We start from the raw sequence: 25,873 nt of genomic DNA on the forward strand, positions 1-25,873 counted from the left end.
AAAGCATTTGATGTTATTAGCTGAAATGAGGATGGTTTAAATTTTTCTAATTCAGTCTGCTGTGCGTGTTATTTGTCTAAGACTCTGGCTTGGTGCGTGCCTCGTGAAAAGAACCTACAATGATTCGGCAGTACTTACATCCTATACGTGCGATACATTATTCTGTCCGGGGAGAGCAGAGAGAAAAGAAATCATAAAGAAGAGAGACAGAAGCTTACATTTAGGAGGCAAAAACATGCAATGAAACATTTAAAAAGAAAAAAAAAAAAAAAAGGACTGAATCAAAAAAACACAGGAGCAGTGTCTGTCGAATCTCTACAAAAACTACACAGGCCCACCCAGACTGCCTTGACAATGCAATGAATTGGATTGTTATTTATTATCTAGCTGTACTTTTTAATAGGCCCAAGATATTTCTAAAGCGTCCGTCAAGTTCATTTGCAAATTCGTTCTAGCTACAGAAGCCAAATTTAGCTCATTCATTGGCCATGTCAGCTAAAAGCTCCTCAGGCAACTTGATCCATCTACCCTAATCCAGCTGTTTTCAAAGAACCAAATTAGTTTACATTTCTCTTTACAAAAGTAAACAAATTGATCTGTTAAGCAATTTATGAAGAATGGTGCTTGTTGGAACATGAAATAAGCGCGAGCTGAAACCATGAAACATGGCTCAGGCTACTTGAATTTAAGCCAATAAAATTAACTTGCTCTGCTTAGTACACCAATTCAGACAATGACATTTTCAGCATATCATATGAACTGGTTCAAAGAATGGACTATGCTGGATGATGGAACCTACTTGAGTTTGTTTGGCACCTCCTCTTGGGCAGGTTTGCGTAGGAAAGTAGCATTAGGATTAGCGGGCTGCTCCCTCGGCGCTTTCTCCTGTTTGGTCGAGACGGCAGGCGTCTTCTTAGCCGAGCGCTTGATGCGCTCCTCAAGCATGCTCATGTCCTTCTCAGAGAGCTGTGGAGTGTGGCCAAGAAACATTAGTACCAGCTAACAGTAAGATAGGACAGGTTCCCCCCCAACCACAGATTCATTGAAAACAGTAAGAGTGTGTGTAGTCAGATGGGTAAGAAATAAACACTTGTGGATGAGCTGTTCTAGGACAACAGAAGTGGTTTATTCTTTTTATAGCATGACAATTTGCCAACAATTATATTTGCATTAATTAAAAAATGAAACGTAATACTTTGTTTATAGTTGCACTTCATTTTGTGTAATAACCTCAAAACAATCAGCAGCTTCCTTTTTTCTCCCCCTCTAGTTTTTTGACATTAATAAGACCAAAAAAAAAAAAAAAAAAAAAAAAAAAATTGCTTAGCATGTTACCAAAAAAACCCCACAAACGCCAAAAACAAACAAACAAAAAAACCTAAAACAACGTCCTCGGTCCTGAAGGTTTCCATTCAGGACCGAGGTCGGTAACAAAGGTAGGCACATTGTTACTGCCCGTTACAATGTGCCGACATTTCACATTGATGGCATTGCCAGATGGCCTTATCCAAAACCTAAATTTATCTCGTTTAAACAAGTGAGCATATGAGGGTTAAGGGCCTTGCTCAAGGGCCCAGCAGTGACAGCTTGGCAGTGCTGGGATTTGAACTCATAACCTTCTGATCAGTAGTCCAACAGCTTAACCAACAAGCTACAACTGCCTCTGGACACTGTAGAATATAAAAATGGACTGATTTGTCCCCTACGAGTTCAGCAACATCCTGAAAAAGGGCTGCAACCCATTATAGATCCATTAGAAAATGTGATTTTTTTTTCATGCCATTTTCAGCCCACTTTCTCCACATGCTTCCGCTGAGACATGTACAGCTTTGCCATGGATGGCTTTGTCATCACTGTGGTTCAAACTCACAATCTCTTGATAACAGGATGAAAGCTACGTGGGAGCCATTATATCACAGTATCAAGAACAATCTCGAAGCAACAACGACCCTCAATCAATGAAAGGTTTCAAAGCAGGAAGTTGTAGCGTTGCCTTACTATGCCGATGAGTTTGAAGACCTGGTCCCCACAGACGTTGTAAGCTGCCACCACCGTATTTAGCGCTGCATTGCGCACTGACGTGTCACGATCTCCGATGTGAACGGCGATGTCTTTCAGAGCCTTGGCAGGCGTCGGTTGGCACACGTTCAAGCCGCAGTTCTCGATCAGGCACCCGAGCTCGTCAAGACATTCTGAAGTGGAAGTCAATCAAATCAAGTGGAATGAGAAACAATTCATCAGTTGAGTACTATAACTCTTGTTTTATTTGGAACAAGATAACTGAAAGGAGCAGTTTGTAGTTTTAGAGCCCGCTGCAATTATTCTAAAAACTATACATCTCCCAACTGCACCCCCCCCAACCGACTCCACTCCCTCTGAACTACACGTTATTTAACACTCGACTTTTCAGAGCTGAACAGCTATTCTGGCTGGTGGCAGAGCTATTATCCAGGCCAGAAGATTTTAAACAGGAACTTGAAACAAAGCGAGTGGTAGCCATTGTATGCCAAATGAGCTACCTTTGGTATTTAGGGATGTTACGAGAACCGATACTTCGGTAACAACATTGTTAAAACATGACGGTACTTGTTTTTCTGCAGTAGCATTGGTACCGTTGGTAATGAAGGTACGGAGTTGCAATTCTTCTGGAACTGAAGGGGGCAGCAAATTCACGTAAGTGTTTTAATCAGTCCACAAGTGGTAAAGAAGAAGAACGCCAACAAGCACACGGGAAAAACTACAGAAGATGGCAACAAGATTAGCTCTGCCCTGACTCGTTGAGAGGAAAGGTGGCAAGTGTCAAATATGGAAATACTTTGCATTCGAGGCAGATGATAAACATAATTGATGCTCTGAAGCCGGTGTGTAACCGATGCAATCGTTCATTTCAAACAAAGCGAGGAAACACCTGGAATTTAGTGAAGCACCTGAAAGACGGTTCCTATATTATGTTTGTTTGAGGCAGCTGGCATTGTAGCCGTGAAACCAGCTAACGTTATGCTCCATGTAATGTTTGCGATAACCAGTTATTTGTTAATGATGTTAACGCATTGCAATGTTATAATCTACCTCCTAATGGACCACCATGCATCGCCATTCAGCCCGTGTCCTGTCAGCAAACTGTAGCCTAATGTCACTAATAATTATTCAAATGTTAATGCCTTTAATGAATCTTTTTGGCCTGCCACCATATCAGTGAATTTAAACTAATGCTTGTATTCAGAGTATAAGGTGCGTGTGGTGTGCGCACATTTAGGAGTGCACCTTAGTGCTTGTAGCCACTGTTTTATTGGTCACTGTCAGACAGTGATAACTAAAATATCCCTCTCTCGTTTTGCCAGTATTAGCCTTAGAGGAGGATGTTCACCAGGAGAGGTTTTAAATTTTATTTGTAAAAATTTTCTTTAAAATTTTTTTTTAAAAACTACACTGTGGTATCGACTTTGGTATCGCGTACTTCTGGTGGCATCGGTACCGACTACTAGATTTTTGGTATCGTGACATCCCTACTGGTATTATAAGCACATTATTTGAGGACTAGAGACACCTCTACACATTATAGACTGCACCTTAAATGTTTACTGAAAGTGGAAAACCTTCATTTGGTTGGCCCAAAAGATTCAGCGGATGGAACCACTTCCGGCGCGAGTACGCCGTGTGCATTTGTTTCTCATTCAGCTATGTGTATCTGTATCCTTCACAGGCTGAGTAATTTTCCTGTTAGGGGTTAGCTGGTGTTGACCATACTTTACTGAGTTTATATATGGGTTTATGATCATTTTGTCCTGAAAGTGACTAGTAGAAATGCACGTTTTGGAAATATAATAGTAGCTATGTGACCATTCCTACATTTATTATTATTATTTCTTTAAATTAATGGCACCACCACTGCACACATGCAGACAAGCCAGAAGCCAAAACATGGCTAAGCAACAAGCAATCCCATGTTAATATTTTTAAGCAATTAGCACTGTAATATGAACCATTCGAAATATTTCACTCATCTGCAAACATTTGTATGCCAAATATTCCTTCAAATAAAATAAAAATCAGCAAAACCTGATCTCTGCTTGGCATTCTTGGACTTGGTCCCCTCCATGAGGAAGGGAAACATTTTGCTGGGAGAATACACGTTACACAGCATGGTCAAAATGGCACGGACGTCTTTTCGCACCACGTCTTTGGATTCCCCGACCTGTCCAGAAACACAGGAGAAGAAAACCCGATCACGGTGAGGCCAGGTTTACAGAACTTCCACTGCACTAAGAAGTCTGAGAATGTATGAATTAATTTATGTATTCAAATCCCCAAGTGTAGGAATATAGTATGATTACATTTCTAAAAACCAGTCACCACTTACAGGTTTTTAAGACCACTGACTGGCAGATCAAGCAAAATAAGTTTAGAAACCTAGAGGCCAACAGTCAAACTCTAATTCGCAATGAAGATGGATTTCATTTTCATGTATGCTTTATCAAGTAAAACACTGACAGAAGTTAAATGCATGTATGGGTGTGAATGGGTTTTGAAGACTCACTGACCTTGAGGATGAGGTAGGGGATGAAGGACGAAGCTTCGTACTCGCTCAGGTGGTAGTTCTCTCTGCTCAGCATGGTGAAAAGGAGTTTGAGGAATTCCATGGCCTTCATCAGCACACTGGTGTTGGTGTCAAAGAACCGCAGTGTGAACCACTTCAGGATCAGATCCAGGCAGCCAATCACTGCTTCTGACTCGGCATAAATGCGCTGTGAAATGAGAAGAGGGATAATGAGATACTGCTAGTGTAATCATAAAGACTCATAAAAACCATGCACATACTCAACATCCTTTCAACAAACTTAGTAGCGTTTGCCTTTATACTTCTATGCCTGTATACTGCAAATGATTTATAATCCCATTATCCGGCGTCACCCAGAACAGGATGGGTTCCCTTTTAACTCTGGTTCCACTCAAGGTTTATTCATGGAATTTCAGGAAATTTCCTCTGGCTTGTTCATTAGGGATCTAAATCTACATCAGGATTTCTGTAAAGCTGGTTTTATAGCCAACGTCTATACAAATCATAAAACTGAATGGGATCAGAATGGTGGATTATGCATGTGTGTATTCCTCATTACGGTGGACCTTGATCGAATGCTTTTATGAAGAACAGCATCTACGCATGTGTATAGCGCATGTACACGGTTATAGAAAGCCTGTCTTACCTCAATCATGGCGCCGATGGCCTTCACATGCCGCTGGAAGTCATAGTGAAAGAGTTCATCCTGCAGCCACTTCGCCATGCAAGTGGCCATTTGAGTCTTCAGCTGTTCCACGTACTCATCCCGTGGAGTGATGAAGTTCCACTTCAGGATCTATAAACCACAAACCAATTATTATAGTGCAGTGCTATTGCCACTATCAGCTTCCAGGCTTTGTTGGGCATGTTAGGATTTTTTTTAATGCTTCAGAAGTGCCTGTAGCAAAACATTAAAAAACCTGAAAAGATCACAAGTTTTATTTGATTTAAAGACTTTATTTACCCTCACTCCATGTTCACATGAGCAAGTGACAAATCGACAGGGGACCATTATTCATTTCTATTAGAGGTGGCCGATAATGGATTTTACTGATACCGATAACCAAGTTAGGCAGTACCTGCAGAGATCCGATTAATCAACCAATAGTATGCTGAACTTTATTACAAAAATAAATAGAACTGACTGTACCATAACAAAAACTATTTTTTTAAATGAAATAAATAGTAATATATATATCTATATTAAATGAAATAAAAGAAACATCTAAAATGAATCAAAAAACACTGCGTCAGTGATAAAAAAAACAAAACAATCGTCTCTAGAAACCGCTCTCGTACTTTATGACGACAGCGGACTCACTACAGCAACGGACGCAACCTGAAAAGCGATCGGTGTGGATTTCTGATGATAACCGATAGTTCTAGCAATCAGTTATCAGTGATGACTGATCGGTTTTGCTGTTTCAGTGACCGCAGCAAGTGACGTTTGAATCGAGAGCTTCTCAATGCAGTAAAGTCAGTCACAAATCCAAAACAATTAGCTCTAACGATTCCTAGGTTCAATGGAGCATGCGGTTCCACATTTCTTCAGTTCCACACTAAGAACTTTAGCTCATACCTTTTCCATTGAAGCAGTTGGTACATGCACACAGACAATATACAAGCGATAGAGTGACTTGCACTTGCTAGTGTGGATATAGGATTACATAATGTCATTTACTGAATTAACACCACCAACACCTGTATTGTAACGCAGTCACTGGACAACTGATATAGATGTAGATATGGATATAGGCAAATGGACCAAGGTTAATGGAGAACATTATTCTAGAAACTCAAAAGCAATAACCGGTATGGTGAACCAATTACCATTTGGGTTTGGTGGTGTTTGCTACAGAGCTTGTGCCATTTTTCCTCTGCTATGTAAAACACCCCTGATGTGCAAAACCAATTAGCTGCGTCATGACATCGTGTAGTGGAGGATAATGCATTATGGTGCCTACCTTTAGTGCTTTCTCTTCCTTCATCCTCTGCTCCTTGCCATTAGGTATAAGGATAAAGATAGGGCCTGACTTGTCTTCTTCATCTTTATTAGCAGCCTTGACTGGAGCCTTCTTACCCAACACTCCCTGAATGACACAATGGGCAAATATTACACTCTTACAGAGTGATAAACAAGAGAAGATGAAAGAGAGTACAAGAAAGATGACCATGAAAGACACACCCCAGTTTTTCACTGAGTGCACCCCAAAGTGTGACGAGAAAAGATGAAGGACCCCAGTTTGTGAGCCATGTGGAAGTTTAATGATCCACCTGTACCTGTGGGATGCTAGGTTTGTCCCCTGAGAGTCTGTTAGGTTTAGGGACACTTTCTTTATCTACCTTCAGTTTCAGCTTCCTCTAAATCAATGCAAAAAAAGAGCAGCTTTTACTCTTCAGGCCAAATGAGCACGATTTTGAGTAAAAGTGTGAGCAGTTATGGTCAAAAACAAATCAGAAGACATTTTTACACTTTTACGTTCATAAATCCAATTTTATGTATGTAGCAGGTTAAATTAAAAAGCAATGGTAATGTTGACCGCCTAGTTTCAAGCTATAATTTTAGGTACTGAATTTAATGCCAAGTGCTATCTGAATGTGTTTCCTACTATTCCGGCATGCTAGTCTATGGCTGAACTGAGCCCATGTTCTAATATGGGCAGATTTAAATAGCTTTAGCCATTTAAAAATGATAATTAATATGATATACCTATATCTATCTACACACACACACACACACACACACACACACACACACACAAATGAGAGAGAGAGAGAGAGAGAGAGAGAGAGAGAGAGAGAGAGAGAGAGAGAGAGAGAGAACACAAGTATGGAACAAAAGTGGATGTTTCTCTACAAGTAATAAATTATAATCTGCAATAATAATAATAATTTGTAATAAAATAAATAATAAATTGTCAGGAAATACTACCACTAGTCTACCATTCGCAGAACGTTGCAAGCAGATTTGTTGTGCATAGCTAAATTACCTTTGGAAAATTTGTTCATGTTTTTGTTCAAGGCATTTTCCTTCCTAAATCAGTAATTAACATGTACAGTGCCCTCCACTAATATTGGCACCCTTGGTAAATATGAGCAAAGAAGGCTGTGAAAAGTGGTTATTTAACCTTTTGATATTCTGTACAAAAAAGTCCAAGGATCACAAATGGAGAATTGCAGAAGTTAATTGCGTCTTGGTGTCAGAAAGTCTCTAAAACTACAATCTGGAGTCACCTACATCACCACAAGTTGTTTGGAAGGGTTTCAAGAAAAAAGCCTCTACTCTCATCCAAAAACGAACTCAAGCGTCTTCAGTTTGCCAGACACTACCGAAACTTCAAATGAGATCGGGTTCTATGGTCAGATGAAACAAAAATCGATCTTTTTGGTAATAAACACCAGAGGTGGTTTTGGCGCAGACAGAGAGTTAGCCATATGGAAAAGTACCTCATGCCCACGATTAAATATGGTGGTGGCTCTTTAATGTTTTGGGGCTGTTTTTCTGCCAAAGGACCTGGATATTTTGTTAGGATACATAGCATCATGGACTATGAAATATCAACAGATATTAAATGAAAACCTGACTGCTTCTGCAAGAAAGCTTAAAATGGGCCAAGGTTGGATCTTCCAGCAGGACAATGATCCAAAACATACATCAAAATCAACACAAAAATGGTTTACTGACCACAAAATCAAACTCCTGTCATGGCCATCCCAGTCCCCTGACTTGAACCCCATAGAAAACCTGTGGGGTGAACTGAAGAGGAGAGTCCACCAGCATGGACCTCAAAATCTGAAGGATCTGGAGAGATTCTGTATGGAGGAATGGTCTCAGATCCCTTGGCATGTATTCTCCAACCTCATCAGGCATGATAGGAGAAGACTCAGAGCTGTTATCTTGGCGAAGGGAGGTAGCACAAAGTATTGACCAAAAGGGTGCCAATAATTGTTGCACACCTACATGTAACAGTTTTTTAAAATAAATCTGTGTTCTGTTTGCAATTGTTTGATATCCATGGGAGCAGAGTATTTTTGTTAATGTTTTGAACAAAAGATCAAAAGGCTGAAAAATAAAGAATTTTATACAGCCTTCTTTACTCATATTTACCAAGGGTGCCAATATTAGTGGAGGGCATTGTGTATCCTAACCACTGCCTAATCATCCCTTTGTGATGGTGCTCAACAGAATAATCAAATTTAAAATATTTAATAGAAGCCCTAACATATTTCACCTGTTCACAACAAAAAAATAAATTGCAAGCATTCAGACCTTTTTCTGAGCAGGCCCTGCTGTCTTGGGTTTCTTGGCATCCTGTTTGGGTTCTGGTGGGCTATAGTCATCCACTGCAGGCTGGCTTTTAGCCGGCGCTGAGAGAAAAAGAGCAGAGGCAATTAGGCTATCAGCTGAGCCAAGTTTCTCTGAACCCCGCATAGCTGCATCATGTAGTGTGCTGCTACAGATAATGACCTGGTGAACAAAAAGCTGAAATCATTCATATTAAAAAAAAATAAAAAAAATAAATAAATAATTCAGGCTAGAGAAGGGGGGGGGGGGGGGGTTAAAATAAAATAAGTAAACAAACAAACAAACAAACAAACCACAGAGACAGAGAGGAAAGCATACCTGAGGCAGATTTTGCAGAAGGAGCACTCTGAGGAGCTTTAGATGGAGCAGCTTTTGCGGGTGCAGCAGGTTTGGCGGGCATTACAGCCCTGGCCTTCTCCAACATGGCAACCACCTGGTCCTTTGAGGCCGGCTAACGAGGCAGCAAACACAACAGTAGTAGACATTATCAAATGGCAGAAATCAAAACCAATGAACATCAAAAGAAGAAGAGAGAAAGAAAAAAAAAAAATTCACTCAGATTATAAACAGTCATGACTTCAGTAATAATATTTAAAACTTTCATACGACAAACAGCATTAAAAACAAAAAGTAAAATGCCTCTGAGGAAGGTGGGCCTAACTGCTGAAACCCAAAGATCAACGCAGAACCACATACGAGTGCACATTTTCTATTTTACAGCAGTATGGTCTTTGAAAAACCTACCTTGAGTTTGTTAGTGACCTTGACCATCTTTTCGTATCCCAGATGCATCATAAACATAGGTAATGCATCCTGGGCTTTCTTCCGCACATCTCCACTGCGATCCTCCAGACAGGCGTACAGGGGGGGGATGCACAGCATCAGATCAGCGGGCACGGCACGCATGCCGGGCAGCCGTTCAGCCAGCCAGCCCAGAAGCTAGCACACACAAAGAAAGACATTTCAACATTTTACAATACTTCATTTATTACATAGTTCAATTACAGAGAAATTATGTATGGCATGAAGTTTTTATTCCTCTTTTACCACTGCAATTTGCCAAAACTAAAATTTTAAATAATGACTGTCAATATCATTTAGGTTATGTCCTGTTAAATTAAAAACTTTAGAATTTTTTGTGCTGACAGTGGAGATGAACATTATTTCAACAAGGATAAACAAGCATATAGAAAGTGAACTATATATTAACAAGAACCAGTTATTTGCCTCACAGCCAATATGAATGACAATGCTGCTGTTACAGAAAATTAAATACCATCTTTTGACCAGTCAGACTCGAGAATTTAACAGCACCGTGGTGCGATTGTTTATAGGTGACAGTGCATGGATAGGTTTTAATTAAAATGTCTAAAAGCAATGTAATAATGTATAACGGTAGCAATTGGAAATGGGGGAGTAGAATGTTATCCAGATAAAGCTTCAGCTTTGCCATTTTCATACAATTCAGTTATGAATATATACATTTAAACAAACAAAAAAAACCCCCACAAAACTGGAAACTTTCTATGGTTTGCATAAATACTGGTAATTAGTCACAGTCTATATGAGAACGTCTGTCAAAGTATCGAATAATTTGAGTCATGCTGTTCTTTTCCTCGATGTCATCCATTATTTTCTTTTATTCAGACACTTTGTTGGGTGTTATCTCTCACATAATGAATATTCCAGATACTTAGGATGTCACCAAGTACTTGTGAATGGAGTGAATGGAGGTGAGCAATAAGCAAAAAATTATTTCTAGTTAAACATTGCATTTCTGATGTTATACCGAGTAGAAGTTATTTCAAGAAGGTGCATGGCAGGCTTCATCGTTTTGTTTAATCGTGGAAAGAAAGCTGTACTCAAAAAGGTGTCCTCCAAATACATCAACAATTTAATTCAGTCGTGTACTAGTACTGTCATGTTTGTAGAACATTAACTACATGCAGTGAAAATATCTTGAAAACAGGCAGGCTGATGTAATCAGACTTACGCTGAGCTCATTTAACTGTGTGCATGTCGGGTGTCAGTACCTCCTGTCTGAGAAAGGGATTTTCCCGTTTCAGCTCTTCTGACAAGTCCTCGCCGTCCAGCCACTCCTTCAGGCCCGTCTGCTCCACCCAAGCGTTTAGTGTTGTCAAGGCAGCAGCACGGACGTTGGACTGGAAAAACAAGGTGCGGTTTCAGTTGCGTATACGCAAACAGATGGTGCTATTGATACAAAGAGTATCCTCAGGTAACCATTTGCAATCAGATACACTGCACACACGGGGGTACAGCGGGTAGCGCTGCTGCCTCACAGCCGTAGGCTTCCTGCTTTGATCCTGAGTTCGGGTTACTGCGTGTGGCGTTTTGCATGTTCTCGTCGTGTCTGTGCAGGTAGGTGGATTGGCTACCTTAAATTGCCTCTAGGTGTGAAGGTGTGTGCATGGTGTCCTGTACTGGACTGGTTCAATCCAGGGTGAATTCCTACCACACACCACCAGCCCGACCAGGATAAAGTGCTTACTGAAGATGAATGAATGAATAAATAAATAAATAAATAAATAAAATAAAAACAAACAATACTGCACAAAGGAACACTTGACCTCAAGTTCTGTAAAGCTGTTATATGAGGAGTATTACTAAAAGACATTATACGAATAGAGTGCATAACCGCATTTGTGCGGCTCGAAAAGGTTGTATTTGATCATGTGACGTGCAGCTGAGATTTTATGAAGTGTGCACGCTGGGTCCTCAGTGAGTCACACTTACGTACATCTTCACAGAAGTATAAATCAGCTTGACACCATTGTTAAATGACTAAGTACTGAATATCACAACATTGTATCAAAACCTACTGCATTGAATCACTGGCTGTTTTAGATGAATCCTTCATACATGATCATGCATCACATCAAGATGCAAAGAAAGAATACACACCCTCACTTTAGGGAGAAGTGGGTTTTGGCTTTAAGGTGTTCAAAATAGTTTTTGGTGTTAAGTTTCAGTATGGTAGTAAAGAGTTTTACCTTGCTGTCTCCCAACACAGTGATGATGGGGAAGCCCAAATTCTTCACATGTTGTTTGAGAGCTGGACCCATAGCTGTAGCAATCTGCTGCAAGATGGTCAGGGTTTGCTGAACCTGAACACACAATGTCATGAGTATATTAAACTTAATAATAATAATAATAATAATAATAATAATAATCTTTAAAAAAAAACAAAACAAAAATCACAGAATATTCACTGCCACAAACCCTTTTCTATACATGCAGAAAACTTTGAAAACAAACATGGCCTGTAGATAACGTTACAACGCACCAGAGAAGAAAGAAAGAAAGAAAAACAAACAAACAAACAAACAAACAAACAAAATACCAGTAGTTTGTTGGAGTCACCGAGACGGCCCTTCAGTGCCATGGGCAGCTCTCCGATGTTGGCCTGGATGAACTTGGCCTCTGAAATGACAGCTGTCACCTCATCCAGTCCTTCCTTCCGAATCTTCCAGTTCTTATCGCTAATCTTCTCCACCATGTCTGATGTAATTTTATCACTGCAAACCAGAGTACAGATCCATGACATGTCAACAATCAAACTAATTTATGATATCTTTCCCCTCTCTTAAATGATTAAGGCTGACTTAAAGGAAGTTCTGAGCAGCAATTTGAAACCCTGGTGCATTAATACTGACCCGATATCAGTTCTGGGCAGCAGGTCCATGATGTCACCGGCACCGCCATCAGTTTCCTCCTCGTCAGCCTCCTCCCGGTCGTCCTCTGCTCCTTTCTTAGTCAAGCCTCGTGTGGGAGCAGGAGGAGACTGGCCCTGCATCTGAGAACCCCACAGCCATACACCATTGCGTTACAGATACTGCCAATTAGGGTTGCACAATTAATCGAATATCAATCGTGATTACGATTTTGACTGTCCACGATTAAATGAACATGATCGACTGCGATATTAACGTTTAAAGTTCATCCTCCGCTAATAGAAAACTCCACTGCAGACCAAATCAAGCGCTTCCTACACTTACAGCCAATCAGCATAGGGCGGCTCAGGTATGACATCATTTTGTAGTGCCAAAACCCCGAAACGGTGTTAGTATTGTAGCCCTCGAGCTGCCAGCTTCGCTTCGAGCTTCAGCGCTTTGCACGAGGAGAAATGACATTAACATGATGCTAAATGGCACTACGGAGGTTGTCGGGGAAATTAAATGCCATCATGCCGAACGGGAAAAAACTTTGCAGATAAAATCAGGGCTCTACAGTGCGACCATTTCACTCACATTTGACAGAAGTATTTTGTGCGACTGTGAATAAATATTTATTTGCACCGGTGGGAGTGACCTGTTCGGAGTTGTATAATACAATCGGAATAAAAACTACAGGAAGTCCAAAATGCGTCTACACTGAGCAACAGTTACTTTCACACTGCTTTTCATCACCTGTCAACCGAACAAGTGTGTAAATACTGCAGAGAAACCAGTAACTCTGTACATCATCTGCATCAACTTCCCGATCTCACGATCTGCGGCTGCGACCTGCGCGTGTAGACACAGCGGTGTCGGGCGGAATAAATTAAGAATGATGCTAACGCTACAAGGTGGGTTTAATTCAAGCTTCTTTATTAAATAATTCCCCATCAATCCTAATCAAGAGTAGCAACTGTTCATCTGTAAACATACAGTACACTGCCGCTCTCCTTCTACACCAACTCTATTAGAGCATTAACTTCATTTAAACCCAGGGTTGCCAGATATCACCAGAAAAATCAACTCCTGTTTCCATGTTCTGATTTAATCCCCCAACAGTGTACTGGGGAAACCGATCTAAAGGGAACAACTGATTAAAAAAAAAACAAAAAAACACCCCACTAAAATGTAACGACAGAAAATGTGCTTCGTTAGAAATAAATTATTTAATATATATATATATATATATATATATATATATATATATATATATATATATATATATATATATATATATATAAAAATAGATATAACTTCATAAAATAAATAAAATGAGAAATGTAAATGTTTAATTACTATGGGTTGCATTTAATATCAATTTGACATTAAGCTTAGTAAGCTATTTCATTAGAATGCTATTAGTCTTTTTCCTAATTTGGATATGGTGTTAGTCTACTTTTAATTAGGACTCTATTGTTTAAGATATTTTAAAATAAAGATTTTATGCTTGTTTATTTATCAATGAACTAACAGTATCTCATTGCTATTATTTTAATTCAATTAACAGTGACCATGAGCAGAGAGCTTACATTTAACTGTTTATGACAGACCTCCTGATTAAAGTTTAAACAAAAAAGATTGGTATCTGGATCGGTCGTAAAAATCCTGATCAGAGCATCAGTAATGGACACCATTAAACTAAAGCGCTTTGCATCTGACGGGGAAAATGAGCTCACCCAATCACATCCTATGAGATTATTCAGACTCACACACACACACACACACACACACACACACACACACACACACACACACACACACAGAGCGGTTCGAGAACTGACTCCAGCCCAGAACCATGGCAGTGGAAAATGTCTTATAGTGCTTATAGTGTAGCTTTAAATATATTTAAGAGGAGCAGATTCAAAACACTGAACATTGATGTTTATTGTATTTGTTTACAAGGTGGAACAGGTTAACGGTTGTTTTTTTGAATACAGTCTGTAAAATGAACTGAAAATATTAAGTTTTGTCTATCAGAAGGTAAATTAATTTGTTATGGCTCACACTATTTACCCAAATTCTGTCATACAGTGGCAAGAAAAAGTATGTGAACCTTTTGGAATTTCATGGTTTTCTGCACAAATTGGTCATAAAATGTGATCTGATCTTCATCCAAGTCAAGGGAATTGACAAATATAATGTACCTAAAATAATAATAACAAATTCTGGTCCCTCATGTCTTTATTGAACACACTCAACATTCAAAATGGCAGTGGAAAAAGTAAGTGAACCCTTAGATTTAATAACTGGTTGACCCCCCCCTTGGCAGCAAGAACATCAACCAGGCGCTTCCTGTAGCTGTGGATCAGACCTGCACATCATTCAGGAGGAATTTTAGCCCATTCTTCCTGGCAGAACTGCTTTAGCTCGGTCATATTCTTTGGACGTCTCATGTGTATGGCTCTCAAGTCATTCCATAGCATCTCTATTGGGTTGAGGTCTGGGCTCTGACTTTGCCCCTCCAAAAGGCGGATTTTGTTCCATTCTGTTGTGGACTTGCTCCGGTGTTTTGGGTCGTTGTGCTGTTGCATCACCCAACTTCTACACAGTTTCAGCTGGTATACAGACATTCTCACATTATCCTGAAGACCTGTCTGATATACTTGGGAATTCATCTTCCCCTCAATGATTGCAAGCTGGCCAGGCCCTGATGCAGCAAAGCAGGCCCAAATCATGATGTTTCCTCCACCATACTTTACGGTTGGGATGATGTTTTCATGATGATATGCCGTGCCCTTTCTATGCCAGATGTAGTGCTGTGTGGTTTTTCCCAACTAGTTCAATCTTAGTTTCATCAGTCCACAAAACATTTTGCCAATACCGCTGTGGAGTGTCAATGTGCTCTTTTGCAAATTTCAGGCATGCAGCAATGTTCTTTTTAGTAAGCAGTGGCTTCCTTCGTGGTGGCCTGCTGTAGATACCCTGCTTGTTCAATGTTTTACGTATTGTAGACTCATGAACAGAGATGTTAGCCAGTTCCAATGATGCCTTCAAATCTTCGGCTGTCATTCGGGGTCGTTTCTTTACCTCACTGATGAATCTTCGTTGTGCTCTTGGTGTCATTTTGACTGGGCGCCCACTTCTTGGTAGAATAGCAACAGTCCCAAAGTGTCTCCATTTGTAAAATGTTTGCTTAACTGTTTCTAAAGTCTTTGAAATCACTTTGTAACCCTTGCCAGCATTATGTAAATCAACAATTCTTGATCGTAGATCTTCTGAAAGCTCTTTTTGGCGAGGCATGGCTCACATAAGCGTGTGCTTCTTGTGCACAGCAAACGCCAAAAGTTTGAAGGGTTTTTATCAGTCAAAGTTGCTGTAGTCCACACCTCCAAACTCATTTTCCTAACGAGACTCCAGGTGTGCTAAAACCTGACTCCAATTAGCCTTTCAGGTCATTAACTCAAGGGTTCACATACTTTTTCCACAAGCACTATGAGGTTTTTTTGGTTGTTCTCAATAAAGACATGAAAGATCAGATTTTTTTTGTGTTATTATTTTAGACACATCATATTTGTCAATACCCCTGACTTATTAGAAGATCAGATCACATTTTATGACAAATTTATGCACAAAACCATGAAATTCCAAAAAGGTTCACATACTTTTTCTTGCCACTGTAATTGACAAGCTCAAGTTCTCATGTCTGCTTTTGTGTTTTATTGGGGCACATTAACGTTACCATCTCTAAAAAATAAATAAATAAATAAAACCCCTAAACTTCAACCGTGCTCCAAAATTTTGGACTGTGCTCCTAAATTTTTTGTAATTGTAAAGAAATTGTTACCGTCGAGCCCTGAAACTGGGTCTCACAATTCCCCCCCAAAATACGTGGTTGAAGATTCATCCACAGAGAAATCCATATTATGGAAAATGTTTTAAATAAAGTTTGGAGAAGTAGTCGGAAGCTTGGTGATGGCGACGTTGAAGTCGAGCGACCGTGGTGTAGTTCGTTTATAGCGTTTTAGCTTTCTTTCCCTGCCGATTGTATTTAGGCTTCAAACTTCATAAATGTGTTGATTTGTGAAAATTATCTTGATTAACAAAACGTGTTAGTGTTGTAACTTTTTGTTGATCACGGAGCTTGTGGTTTTTTTTTTTTTTTTTGCAGTAATCCAAAAGCCTATGGGAAAATCCTATTGGGTTTTTGTTGAGGGAACCGGTGTGATGATAACTTTTGGGTTTTGGTACAAAATGACGTCGTCCCTGCACCACTCTATTGGGTGATTTGGCTGCGCTTCTCCTCCTATAAACATTATTACCTTTTCTGCATTCGCCCGAATTGTTTTCATTTGGTTGCTGGCATTTTTATTTTTACTTATCCTATATTTTGGGTGCAATTTTATTTATATTTTGCGTCTACGAGATGATGCACTTTAAGGACCAGTCTAATTACATGCAAAGATTTGTACATTAGCAGGAATGTAGCACAACATGGAGGTGAAAGCAGCGGTCTGTTTATTTAAATGTGAAAGTGCAATAAAAATGTTGTCCCTAATATAATCGTGATAAATAATCGAGATCTCAATATTGATCAAAATAATCGTGATTCTCATTTTAGCCATAATTGCGCAGCCCTACTGCCAAAACAAATCCCGGTCTGCTCTTCATGTACCTTCTCAAACTCGGCGTCTATTTGAGAAAGCAGGGCCGGCTTTTCATCTTCGAAGAACATGCGCAGAGGAGCCCCCATGTACAAGAACATCACACCCAGCAGAGTGATAGCAGACGTCCTCACAGCCTGGAATTTACACAAAGGGTTAGATAAACAACTCTAAATGAAGGTGGTCTGAAAATTACATAAACCACCCCCCCAAAAAAACTAAAGTCCAAATCAGAGCAAAATGAGTAGTTTTGGTTCCATTGCTATTTGGTTTCACATTGTCATGCTATGCACTAGCCTAGAAATATCTGAAAATAGAAGAAATGGTTTTGTTGTCATATTGCACACCCCTAAGTTTAAGTGGGCTGATACAAAGAAACTTAACAGTGCTGATCTGTGAAGCCTTGTGTCTACGATATTGGCATGTCCCAGATATAGGCAGTGATTACTTGTTTGAGTGCAATAAATGCCAAATCCATAATCTGCTGAATATTGAAAACGTTCAGTATATCACTAGCTGCTGCGATATCAGCGTAAAATGTTTTGCCATTTACTCAACAGAATGCACGCCTTGAACCACACTTAAAGGCATTGTGCAAATACACTCAGAGCAGGAAGTGTGTAAACAAATATTTGAACAAACAAGGATCTAGTTGCCATACACACCAAGAATAACACACTCACCGGGTTGGTGGCACCCAAAGCAGTTTTGACATTGTTGATGAAAGCTTTCACGTTAATCCTGCAAAATTTAATTGGAACAATAACATGAGCTTGAATTATATACACAAATATGTAATAGACGAGAGAGAGAGAGAGAGAGAGAGAGAGAGAGAGAGAGAGAGAGAGAGAGAGAGAGAGAGAGAGAGTGAGAGACACTAGTGAACAAGAGTCACCCTGCAAATCCAAACTCCTTCATGGCGTTGGCCAACCAGTTCAGCGTCTCAGCCTGGTTTTTAGGGTTCTTTTGTGCGAAGGCCAAAGAGACCACCTGGACAGTGACAACAACAGGACAGAATGCTGTAAAACATTACTGATAAGTAAAAGGAGGAAAGGAGAAAGGAAAAAAACAAAAATGCACTGGTGTGTACACACCCACAAGAGACAAACTACAAGTGGCATGAGCAACTTGTCACCTGCTAGTATGTATGCAGGGTTTAGAGATGTAACGGTATGAAAATTTCATATCACAATTATCGTGACCAAAACTATTACAGGTATCAGTATTATCATGGTATTGTTATAATGTGCTGAAAATGTACAAAAAGTACTGAAATGGTTTAAACGTGTGGATGGTTGTCACTAGGCTTGCTGTGAGTCAGTGTTACCGGTGTTTAGCCACACACTGATTAAATCACATGCCCACCATGGAACTGCCTCCACTGTCATTTTGCTTTTTTATAGTAATAATCATTTAGTTCAGTTAGAACATGGTGGAAGGCAGCGACGGTGCTCGGGAGAATTTCCAAACTTCCAAGAGGTTTTGTGATTAAGTCATTCTCTCCAAATGCTTTAAAAGTATGGTATATTTTGTGTAGGAGTCCATGCAGTATAAAAATCATCCATTTTTACACATGATTCGATAGTTTATTTTATTAAATATCAAAAATCTAAAGAGGTGTGCGTTATAACCGACACCTACATGAACACTTTGACTTGGTCATAAAACCAACTGCATTCTCTCCAAATGCTATTGAAGTTAGAAACGTGTATACCAATGTCATAAGTAACTTTTGAGACGGTCCCTTAATTTGCTAATATCAAGCCAATTTTATGCCAGGTTGAGATCAGGTGACTGACTTGGCATAGTATAGTATAGTATAATATAATATAATATAATATAATAATATATTCTATATGTATATATATATATATTAATTAATTAATTAATTAATTAATCACGCATACATACATACCTAATATCATAAGCACATCCGTTAAAAAAAATTTAAAACATTTTTTTGCACAGAATTGTACCTGCCCAAGACCCAAATCTATATTATCGTACTGTGTTAACAGAGTCGGCCATCCAAGAGAAATGTTTTCTCCAATATAGTTTTGCAGATGCCGGGAAACTAAGCCCACCTGTTCAGCAGTCCACGGCAGCGAACAGGCTTCTCCGATGGCCGTCAGAGCCTCCTTGGCATTGCTGCCGCACTTCACATCCCCAATTTTGTCCACCAGGCCATCCAACACAACGAGAGCCGACGTTTTCGAGAAGGAGCCTTTCCCAGCTACGAGGCCAACGATGTGCAGCTTCATTTGCATCACCTGGGCATGTGCAGAACTTGAATTTACACATCTGATGCTACGTTTATGCAAGAAAGGTCAAACTCTGTAGACTAGGGTGAAAATCCACCATGTTTGGCAAAGCCATCCCGGCATCATGAATGAAGCCTACCTGAAAATTTGTCTCTTTCCAGCCAGGCTTCTTAGCCAGCATTCTCACTAGAGCCTGGCATGGCATTTCAGTCCTGTCCATCTGTTCAACAGCCTGAGACACACACACACACACACACACACACACACACACACACACACACACACACACACACAAAACAATTCTGTTAATAAAAGATTTAATTCTCAGAGCTCTGGCTATGTTCAAAAAGAGCTGGAAAGGGGTATGAGAGAAATGGACAGAGAAAGAGAGATGAATGGTGTGTAGTCACCCTTTGAAACTCCTCCATGCTAGCTAGCCTCTCCTTCCAGTTAGCGCTGTCCAGCAGCTGCATACAGGAGGCCGGGAGTACGGCTGCAGCCTTCTCCTCACACACTTCCAGCTAAGAAGGAAGGAGGGGGGGGGGGGGGGGGACCCCACAAGAACACACAAACTTTAAAAGCTTTGTGGTGCATTAACAGTTTTTAAAAATTTTTTTTTATAAACACAGTTCTGTCTTTTCCCCTTGATTTTACTTGGATTTTATTGTTGTAATAAAATTCATTAATATTACAATGATTTCATTCAAACATGTGACTTACAGATAATTCAGTCTCGGCAACTTCTCTTGTTTCCGGTGCTTTCTTTGACTTGCCGCCGGCAGCAGTAGTGGGTTTGCTTTTTTTGGGAGGACCTGCAGCCTGTGAAATTGAAACAAGCCAAACAGTCATGCAACTGACCCAATGTTCACACACGTTATTGATTTATCACAGTTTAACCCTCGAGCTGTTGTGACAAGTAACAAATCCAAATCACAGATCTCTTAAGTTCAACTCCAAATGGCCGACTTGAATGCACTTATGGGGCAGGTGTCGAACATTGTCCACAAACTTTTTATTTCTGCGTTTACTTTTGCCCCATTTAAACCTCACTGTAAAAACGCACTTTGGCTTGGATTAAAATGTGAAATTCTAAACATTTTACAGCTCCATTAAAACTTGAGAACCACCAATGATTTACTTTAATGGAACTCTCAGCATACTTTTACCATCAACCTTGAGTCTATAAAACTTACTTTGAGTGCAGGAGCTTTTTTAGGAGGACCGGCAGGTTTAGCCGGAGGTTCTTCCACATGTGGAGCTTTAGCTGCAGGTTTCTCCTTCTTCTGCCCTCCTCCTCCTCCACCTTCTCCCTTCTTCCCTCCAACAAGCTCCACCTTATCTGCACATTCTTTTATCTATGTGTATGTGGGGGGAGGATGGGGGGAAGCCAATGTCAGTACTCCAATTCTGCCTTAACATTTACATGCATTTATGACTCAACCCTAAATGAAGCACTGCACCCTACTCTACCTTGTCCAGTTTGAGTTTGTCCAGATCAGCCAGGAAGGGGTTCACAGCTTTCTCTCCCACCACCTTCATGGCTGTGCCCAATGCCTCAAACGCAGCATCCCTCACCTCTGGAGCAGAGTCGTTCACATGCTGAGAGAGAGCGAGAGAGACACGCATTTAACTACATTGTTTACAGATTCTACTTCCAAACTAGTGTCATTAAGCAAAACACGTGAATGTCAATTTTTAAAACGCACAATTCGAATTTAAGTGTTAAAATGTAGTAAAATCTCTATACTTTAACACTCAAGATTTCCATGAAGTCTAACTATAAACAAATATTTACATCCTGCCATCTTAAATAGCTAGCCAGCCAGCTATCTGCAAGCAAACTACCTGAAATATGTCACAGGCAGACATGAGCGGGTTTTAGCATTGGACTCTAAATTTAATCTTCATTTTCTGAGCATTTTCAGGTGTCTCCCATATTGCTCTAACAATGGGTCAAAAATGGTAACTGCTACACCTAAAACATAGATGCTGACACCTCTGAAGTTTGTTTTGTAGCTGCCTCAGACATTAAAAATGGCTGACTGACTACATTAAGAATCAGACAAGAAGGGTGCCAATTTAATATCACCAAAATACCATGTCTTGTGATTAATCAGACCTTGAGCAAAGCAGAGCAGAGTGGCTTCAGGACACTCTTTGGCAGCGTGGCAGGAGTGCAGTGACGAAAGCTTCGGGCCAGAAACAGTGATGCCTGCTGTTTGATTGATGGGTTCTTGTTGTCCATCACCGCCAACACGTCCTCGCTGATGTTCTGTAGAGTCGTCTACACAATATGAGGAAAAGTATTCATTTAACATCCTCCTTTACCTAAAACTGCACTGCTGTTGGAAAACAAAATCAACCATAACTACGATTTTTGTTGGACTGCATCGCAACACCCTCTCGTTTATTATTTTTGGATAACAGCACACCTGAAGTGTTTTATTCCCTACTTGGTGGAGTAGTGAAGCTATTAAGTTTTAGTAGCATGGAAGGAGCATTTCTATCTTATAAATTAAATAGCTTTGGTAGTAAGCTACTGCGTAAGAGAGTATACATAAACATTCATCACCATCATGTAACCACTTAATCCTGGTAAGAACAGCCAATCCACCTAGTAGCATGGTTTTGCGGAGGTAGGAGGAAACAGGAGAACGCAGCGGAAACCCATGTGGACATAGTGAGAACATCCGAAACTTAAACAGAGGGTAACCCGAGCTCAGGATAAGCTACCCACTTCATTAATCACATGATGCATTTCTTGTCAGTTGGTTGGAAGTAGAATTGAATGAAAAGTTACTAGCTGCATGCATAACTACTCACAAGTTAATTTAGCACAAAGTATTTATTTAGGGTTTTTTTTTTTTTTTAAACAATGGATTCAGCACTGGAGATGACAGGAATGCTTGATGAGTTTTTATAGCTTGTTAGTCATAGAAGCCATTCCCCAATTCAATTCAATAATTTCCACTGGTGTTGCTCTTTAACATCCTGTCACTTAAAGGAATAGTTCATTCTATTTATGTCAAATGTGGTTAATCAGCCAAGACATGTCTGGCATTCAATGAAATGTAATGTCTCATTCAGCTAATGTCTTGGCTGATCCACTACATTTGGGATGAAAATTTAGATAAATTTGTTTTCCCCCCTCCCCAATAGTTTTATAATGTACAAGACTAAAATGTATTTTTTTTTTGTATTTGTTTACCCTTAGTTATATTAGAGATACTCACAGTTATGAAGACTGCATCAATTGCCTCCTGTAAGGCCTGGACCACCTGAGGTTTCTTCTCCTTGAACTTCTCCAAAATGGTTGGCACCACCTTTGAAAACAAATCATGTGTGCCTCTTCAGCAAAAACATAAATGTGTGTGTGTGTACATTTCTATGTAAATTTTATGCCCTAAAAGTTATTATATTTGATCATTTAAGGTCAACAATTTACGAGACTACACATCTTAACAAAATAATCTGGACCCTTATTCGCTTGTAGCCACATCAGCTTACTAGATGAACGACCGATTTGTTTACTTCTCTTCACTCACATGTCCTGCATATGTTCCAAACTTTTTGCGCAGTCCTGCTGCCAGTCCAGCTAGACATTTGGCCGCCAAAGTCACAAGCATCACATTGGCATCTTTTCCGATAACCTGCAAAATACAAGCATGATATTCTCAACAGCTGTAAATCACAGAAGAACTCAATTACCCACAACTACACTGTTTACAAAAAACTATTACCTTCTTGAGAGCTCGGACCAAGTCCCCATAGTCTCCGGCCTCAAGCTTGGGGTTTTTGGCAAGCGCCTCCACTGCCTCCAAGGCCTCCTTCCTTTCCTGCCATTTCTTTGCTTCCTACATAAGGAAAGTACAAGAAATATATTCATAATTAATGGACGTACTGATTAATATGTCAATACTAGAAATATGATCTCAGACTTACAATTTTATCATAGAAATCTTTTGGGATTTTTGAAAGTATCTCAGCAGCTTCCAGCAGCTCGTACGGATCAACTTGTACATGGCCTCCATCGTCGTCATCACCTGAAGACACAAACATGTATTAAATATTTAGTGAAAAGCTATGCATGGATGTTTTTTCGATCATGAGCCGGTCTGATGTCTTGTAAAACAAACCTCTAAACCAAATTTTAAAGTACAATTTATTTATTTATAGACCATCTTGAATTCAATAAATTAATTTCCAACAAAAAAAAAATGCTATAAATTAAGAAAAAAAAAAAAAAAAAAAAGTTCTCTGCAGAACATAAAATATCCTTGATGGGTCTCAAAGAAAAAATAAAAAAAACTAATGAATAAAAATAAATAAATAAATAAATAAAAATCCCTCAATGGTGGTATACTTGTCACTACCCTCCTGTATAAAACTAAAGTAAAAATTCATCATCATGATTTTTGCTGCAAGATTGAGCCAAAGGGTTGTACCATCGGTCTCATCTCCACCGGCCGCCTGCTGCTGCTCAAACTTGGCCTTCAGGTCCTGCTGAGAGCGCAGAAAGCGGCTCTGCTTTGGCACACTGGCGGGCAGCTTCACCCACTCCTCCTCCAACTCTTTCAACTGTACATATGCACATCACACATGAGTTATATATCAGAACAAACCTTTTACTAGCCAGACATACCACAGTGCCCTTCTCATGGATAAAAGCTAAATCATTTTTCAGACCTAAAAAGATTTATAGGAGGTTTTAAGAGGATTTGGAACTTGGTATTAATATATAAAAAAAAAAAAGTCAGTTCTACTAGAGACAATGGGCAACAAACCCATAAGGATATCAGACCCCTGACCATCATCTGATACTGGCAGCTTCTCCATAACTGAGCTGACTCTCTGCTAGCTTCTGTTACGAAGTTAAGCAAACATCACAGGCACAATGGCAGCCTGTGTAAGATCGGCATTTTGTTTTTATCATTCTGACATTTAAAGTAAAATATTAAAACAGGGACCATCAGGGCTTCATCAAACCTGAAAGAAATTACATGGTGTGTGTGTGCACGAGAGCTTAATATTTTTCCAGAAGAAAATCATATTTATGTTAAACTGGCCATATACTTAAGACATGGAATACATTTTTTAATGCATATTTATATCTAAATAGACTTTAAGGGGAATTAGATAACCACTACTGTGTTTTTGCATGATTTAAAATTAAAAAAGAGAAGCTGAACATCTCATTTTACAGACTAAAGCTAATACTGAACACGTGACCGAGTCATAACACCTGACCGTCACACCATTATGTGATTCTTCCCCAAACTGTCATCACAAAGTTGGAAGCACCCAATTGTTCAGAATGTCTTTGTATGCTGTAGCTTTACAATTTCCCTTCACTGGAACCAAAGAGCCCAAACCTGGGATGCGTCTCAATCAGCAGTTTATCAACAGGTAGGACCGATATCTTTGACATTACCTGTCGTAATTTTGTTAGCTTTATCAATTGTGCCCTGAATACTGAACCAGGCAGCTGACTGAGACGCACCCATGTTCCAGCAGGACAATGTCACTGTGCACAAAGCGAGCTCCATGAAGACATTGTTTGCCAAGGTTGGAGTGAAAGAATTCGAGTTTCCTGCACAGAGCCCTGACCTCAACCAGACTGAACACCTTTGGGATGAATTGGAACACAGACTGCACCCCAGGCCTCCTCACCTGGCATCATGCCTGACCTCCTTAATGCTCTTGTGACTGAATGAGCACAAATCCCCACATACACAATCCAAAATCTAGTGGATTTTGTAGTGGAGCTTATTATAAACAGCAAAAGGGAACAAAATCTGAAATGGGATGTTCAAAAAGCACACGTGGGTGCGATTGTCAGCTGTCCACATAAAGTACAAGAGCTTGTCATAATCCATTATACAAAATGCAGACCATATAACACTAGTTTAACAGGCAAATGTGGTGAACTGGGTTTGCAATTAGGGGAGATTTCAGTTTGTGTATTATTTAATCTGGATAAGGGTAAACGTATAAGAGCTTCTGTGAGACTTCCTGTGTCTATTGACATCATGCAGAATTACCATGACAACTTCTTTATTTGATGTATAGGTTTTAACTGTTATGGTTATTATGGAAGTAAGTGTTCCAGACTGATTTAAGAGAAAAAACCTGATAATTGTTCGTCATGGTAATCTAGGTAGGTAGATCGACAAGTAGGACTGAAAAAAAAAAAAAAACAAATCTGATACTCTCATCTCACCTGTACCGAGTTGATATTCTGTAGTGGCGGTCGCAAAGCATCGCGAATCCATTTATAGATCTCTACTGCTAGCAGTTTGGCCTCGTCACGTACCGCCTTCTCTCGAGACTCAAACAGCTTTGGCAACACTTTGACGACGGGCTTCAGGGTTATGATTTTGGAACCAAATTCACTGCAAATAAACACACAAAAC

At 39.7% G+C, this 25,873-nt stretch overlaps 1 protein-coding gene across 6 annotated transcripts in view; it reads right to left on the reverse strand.

Moving 5' to 3' along the window:
* ckap5 (cytoskeleton associated protein 5) overlaps nt 1-25,873 on the reverse strand; it is a 47,095-nt gene that overhangs the window by 9,719 nt on the left and 11,503 nt on the right. For 4 of the 6 annotated variants that reach the window (XM_053682166.1, XM_053682168.1, XM_053682165.1 and 1 more), the window contains exons 5-34: nt 25,681-25,852; nt 23,906-24,038; nt 23,403-23,503; nt 23,201-23,314; nt 23,006-23,110; nt 22,694-22,783; nt 21,580-21,744; nt 20,931-21,059; nt 20,654-20,815; nt 20,181-20,279; nt 19,871-19,981; nt 19,600-19,692; nt 19,284-19,469; nt 18,095-18,189; nt 17,883-17,940; nt 17,211-17,336; nt 12,539-12,678; nt 12,226-12,400; nt 11,876-11,989; nt 10,898-11,026; nt 9,609-9,803; nt 9,183-9,315; nt 8,829-8,926; nt 6,839-6,919; nt 6,523-6,648; nt 5,205-5,354; nt 4,542-4,745; nt 4,060-4,195; nt 1,999-2,192; nt 800-966 (exon numbers count right to left, since the gene is read on the reverse strand). In XM_053682166.1, coding sequence (XP_053538141.1) covers nt 800-966; nt 1,999-2,192; nt 4,060-4,195; nt 4,542-4,745; nt 5,205-5,354; nt 6,523-6,648; nt 6,839-6,919; nt 8,829-8,926; nt 9,183-9,315; nt 9,609-9,803; nt 10,898-11,026; nt 11,876-11,989; nt 12,226-12,400; nt 12,539-12,678; nt 17,211-17,336; nt 17,883-17,940; nt 18,095-18,189; nt 19,284-19,469; nt 19,600-19,692; nt 19,871-19,981; nt 20,181-20,279; nt 20,654-20,815; nt 20,931-21,059; nt 21,580-21,744; nt 22,694-22,783; nt 23,006-23,110; nt 23,201-23,314; nt 23,403-23,503; nt 23,906-24,038; nt 25,681-25,852 — 3,981 coding nt within the window. The remainder of the gene's footprint in view (nt 1-799; nt 967-1,998; nt 2,193-4,059; nt 4,196-4,541; nt 4,746-5,204; nt 5,355-6,522; nt 6,649-6,838; nt 6,920-8,828; nt 8,927-9,182; nt 9,316-9,608; nt 9,804-10,897; nt 11,027-11,875; nt 11,990-12,225; nt 12,401-12,538; nt 12,679-17,210; nt 17,337-17,882; nt 17,941-18,094; nt 18,190-19,283; nt 19,470-19,599; nt 19,693-19,870; nt 19,982-20,180; nt 20,280-20,653; nt 20,816-20,930; nt 21,060-21,579; nt 21,745-22,693; nt 22,784-23,005; nt 23,111-23,200; nt 23,315-23,402; nt 23,504-23,905; nt 24,039-25,680; nt 25,853-25,873) is intronic. The other 2 variants (XM_053682169.1, XM_017474507.2) reach the window with 1 other exon arrangement.

Source organism: Ictalurus punctatus, chromosome 8 (genome assembly GCF_001660625.3).
Source record: "Ictalurus punctatus breed USDA103 chromosome 8, Coco_2.0, whole genome shotgun sequence".
Classification (NCBI taxonomy): Eukaryota; Metazoa; Chordata; class Actinopteri; order Siluriformes; family Ictaluridae; genus Ictalurus; species Ictalurus punctatus.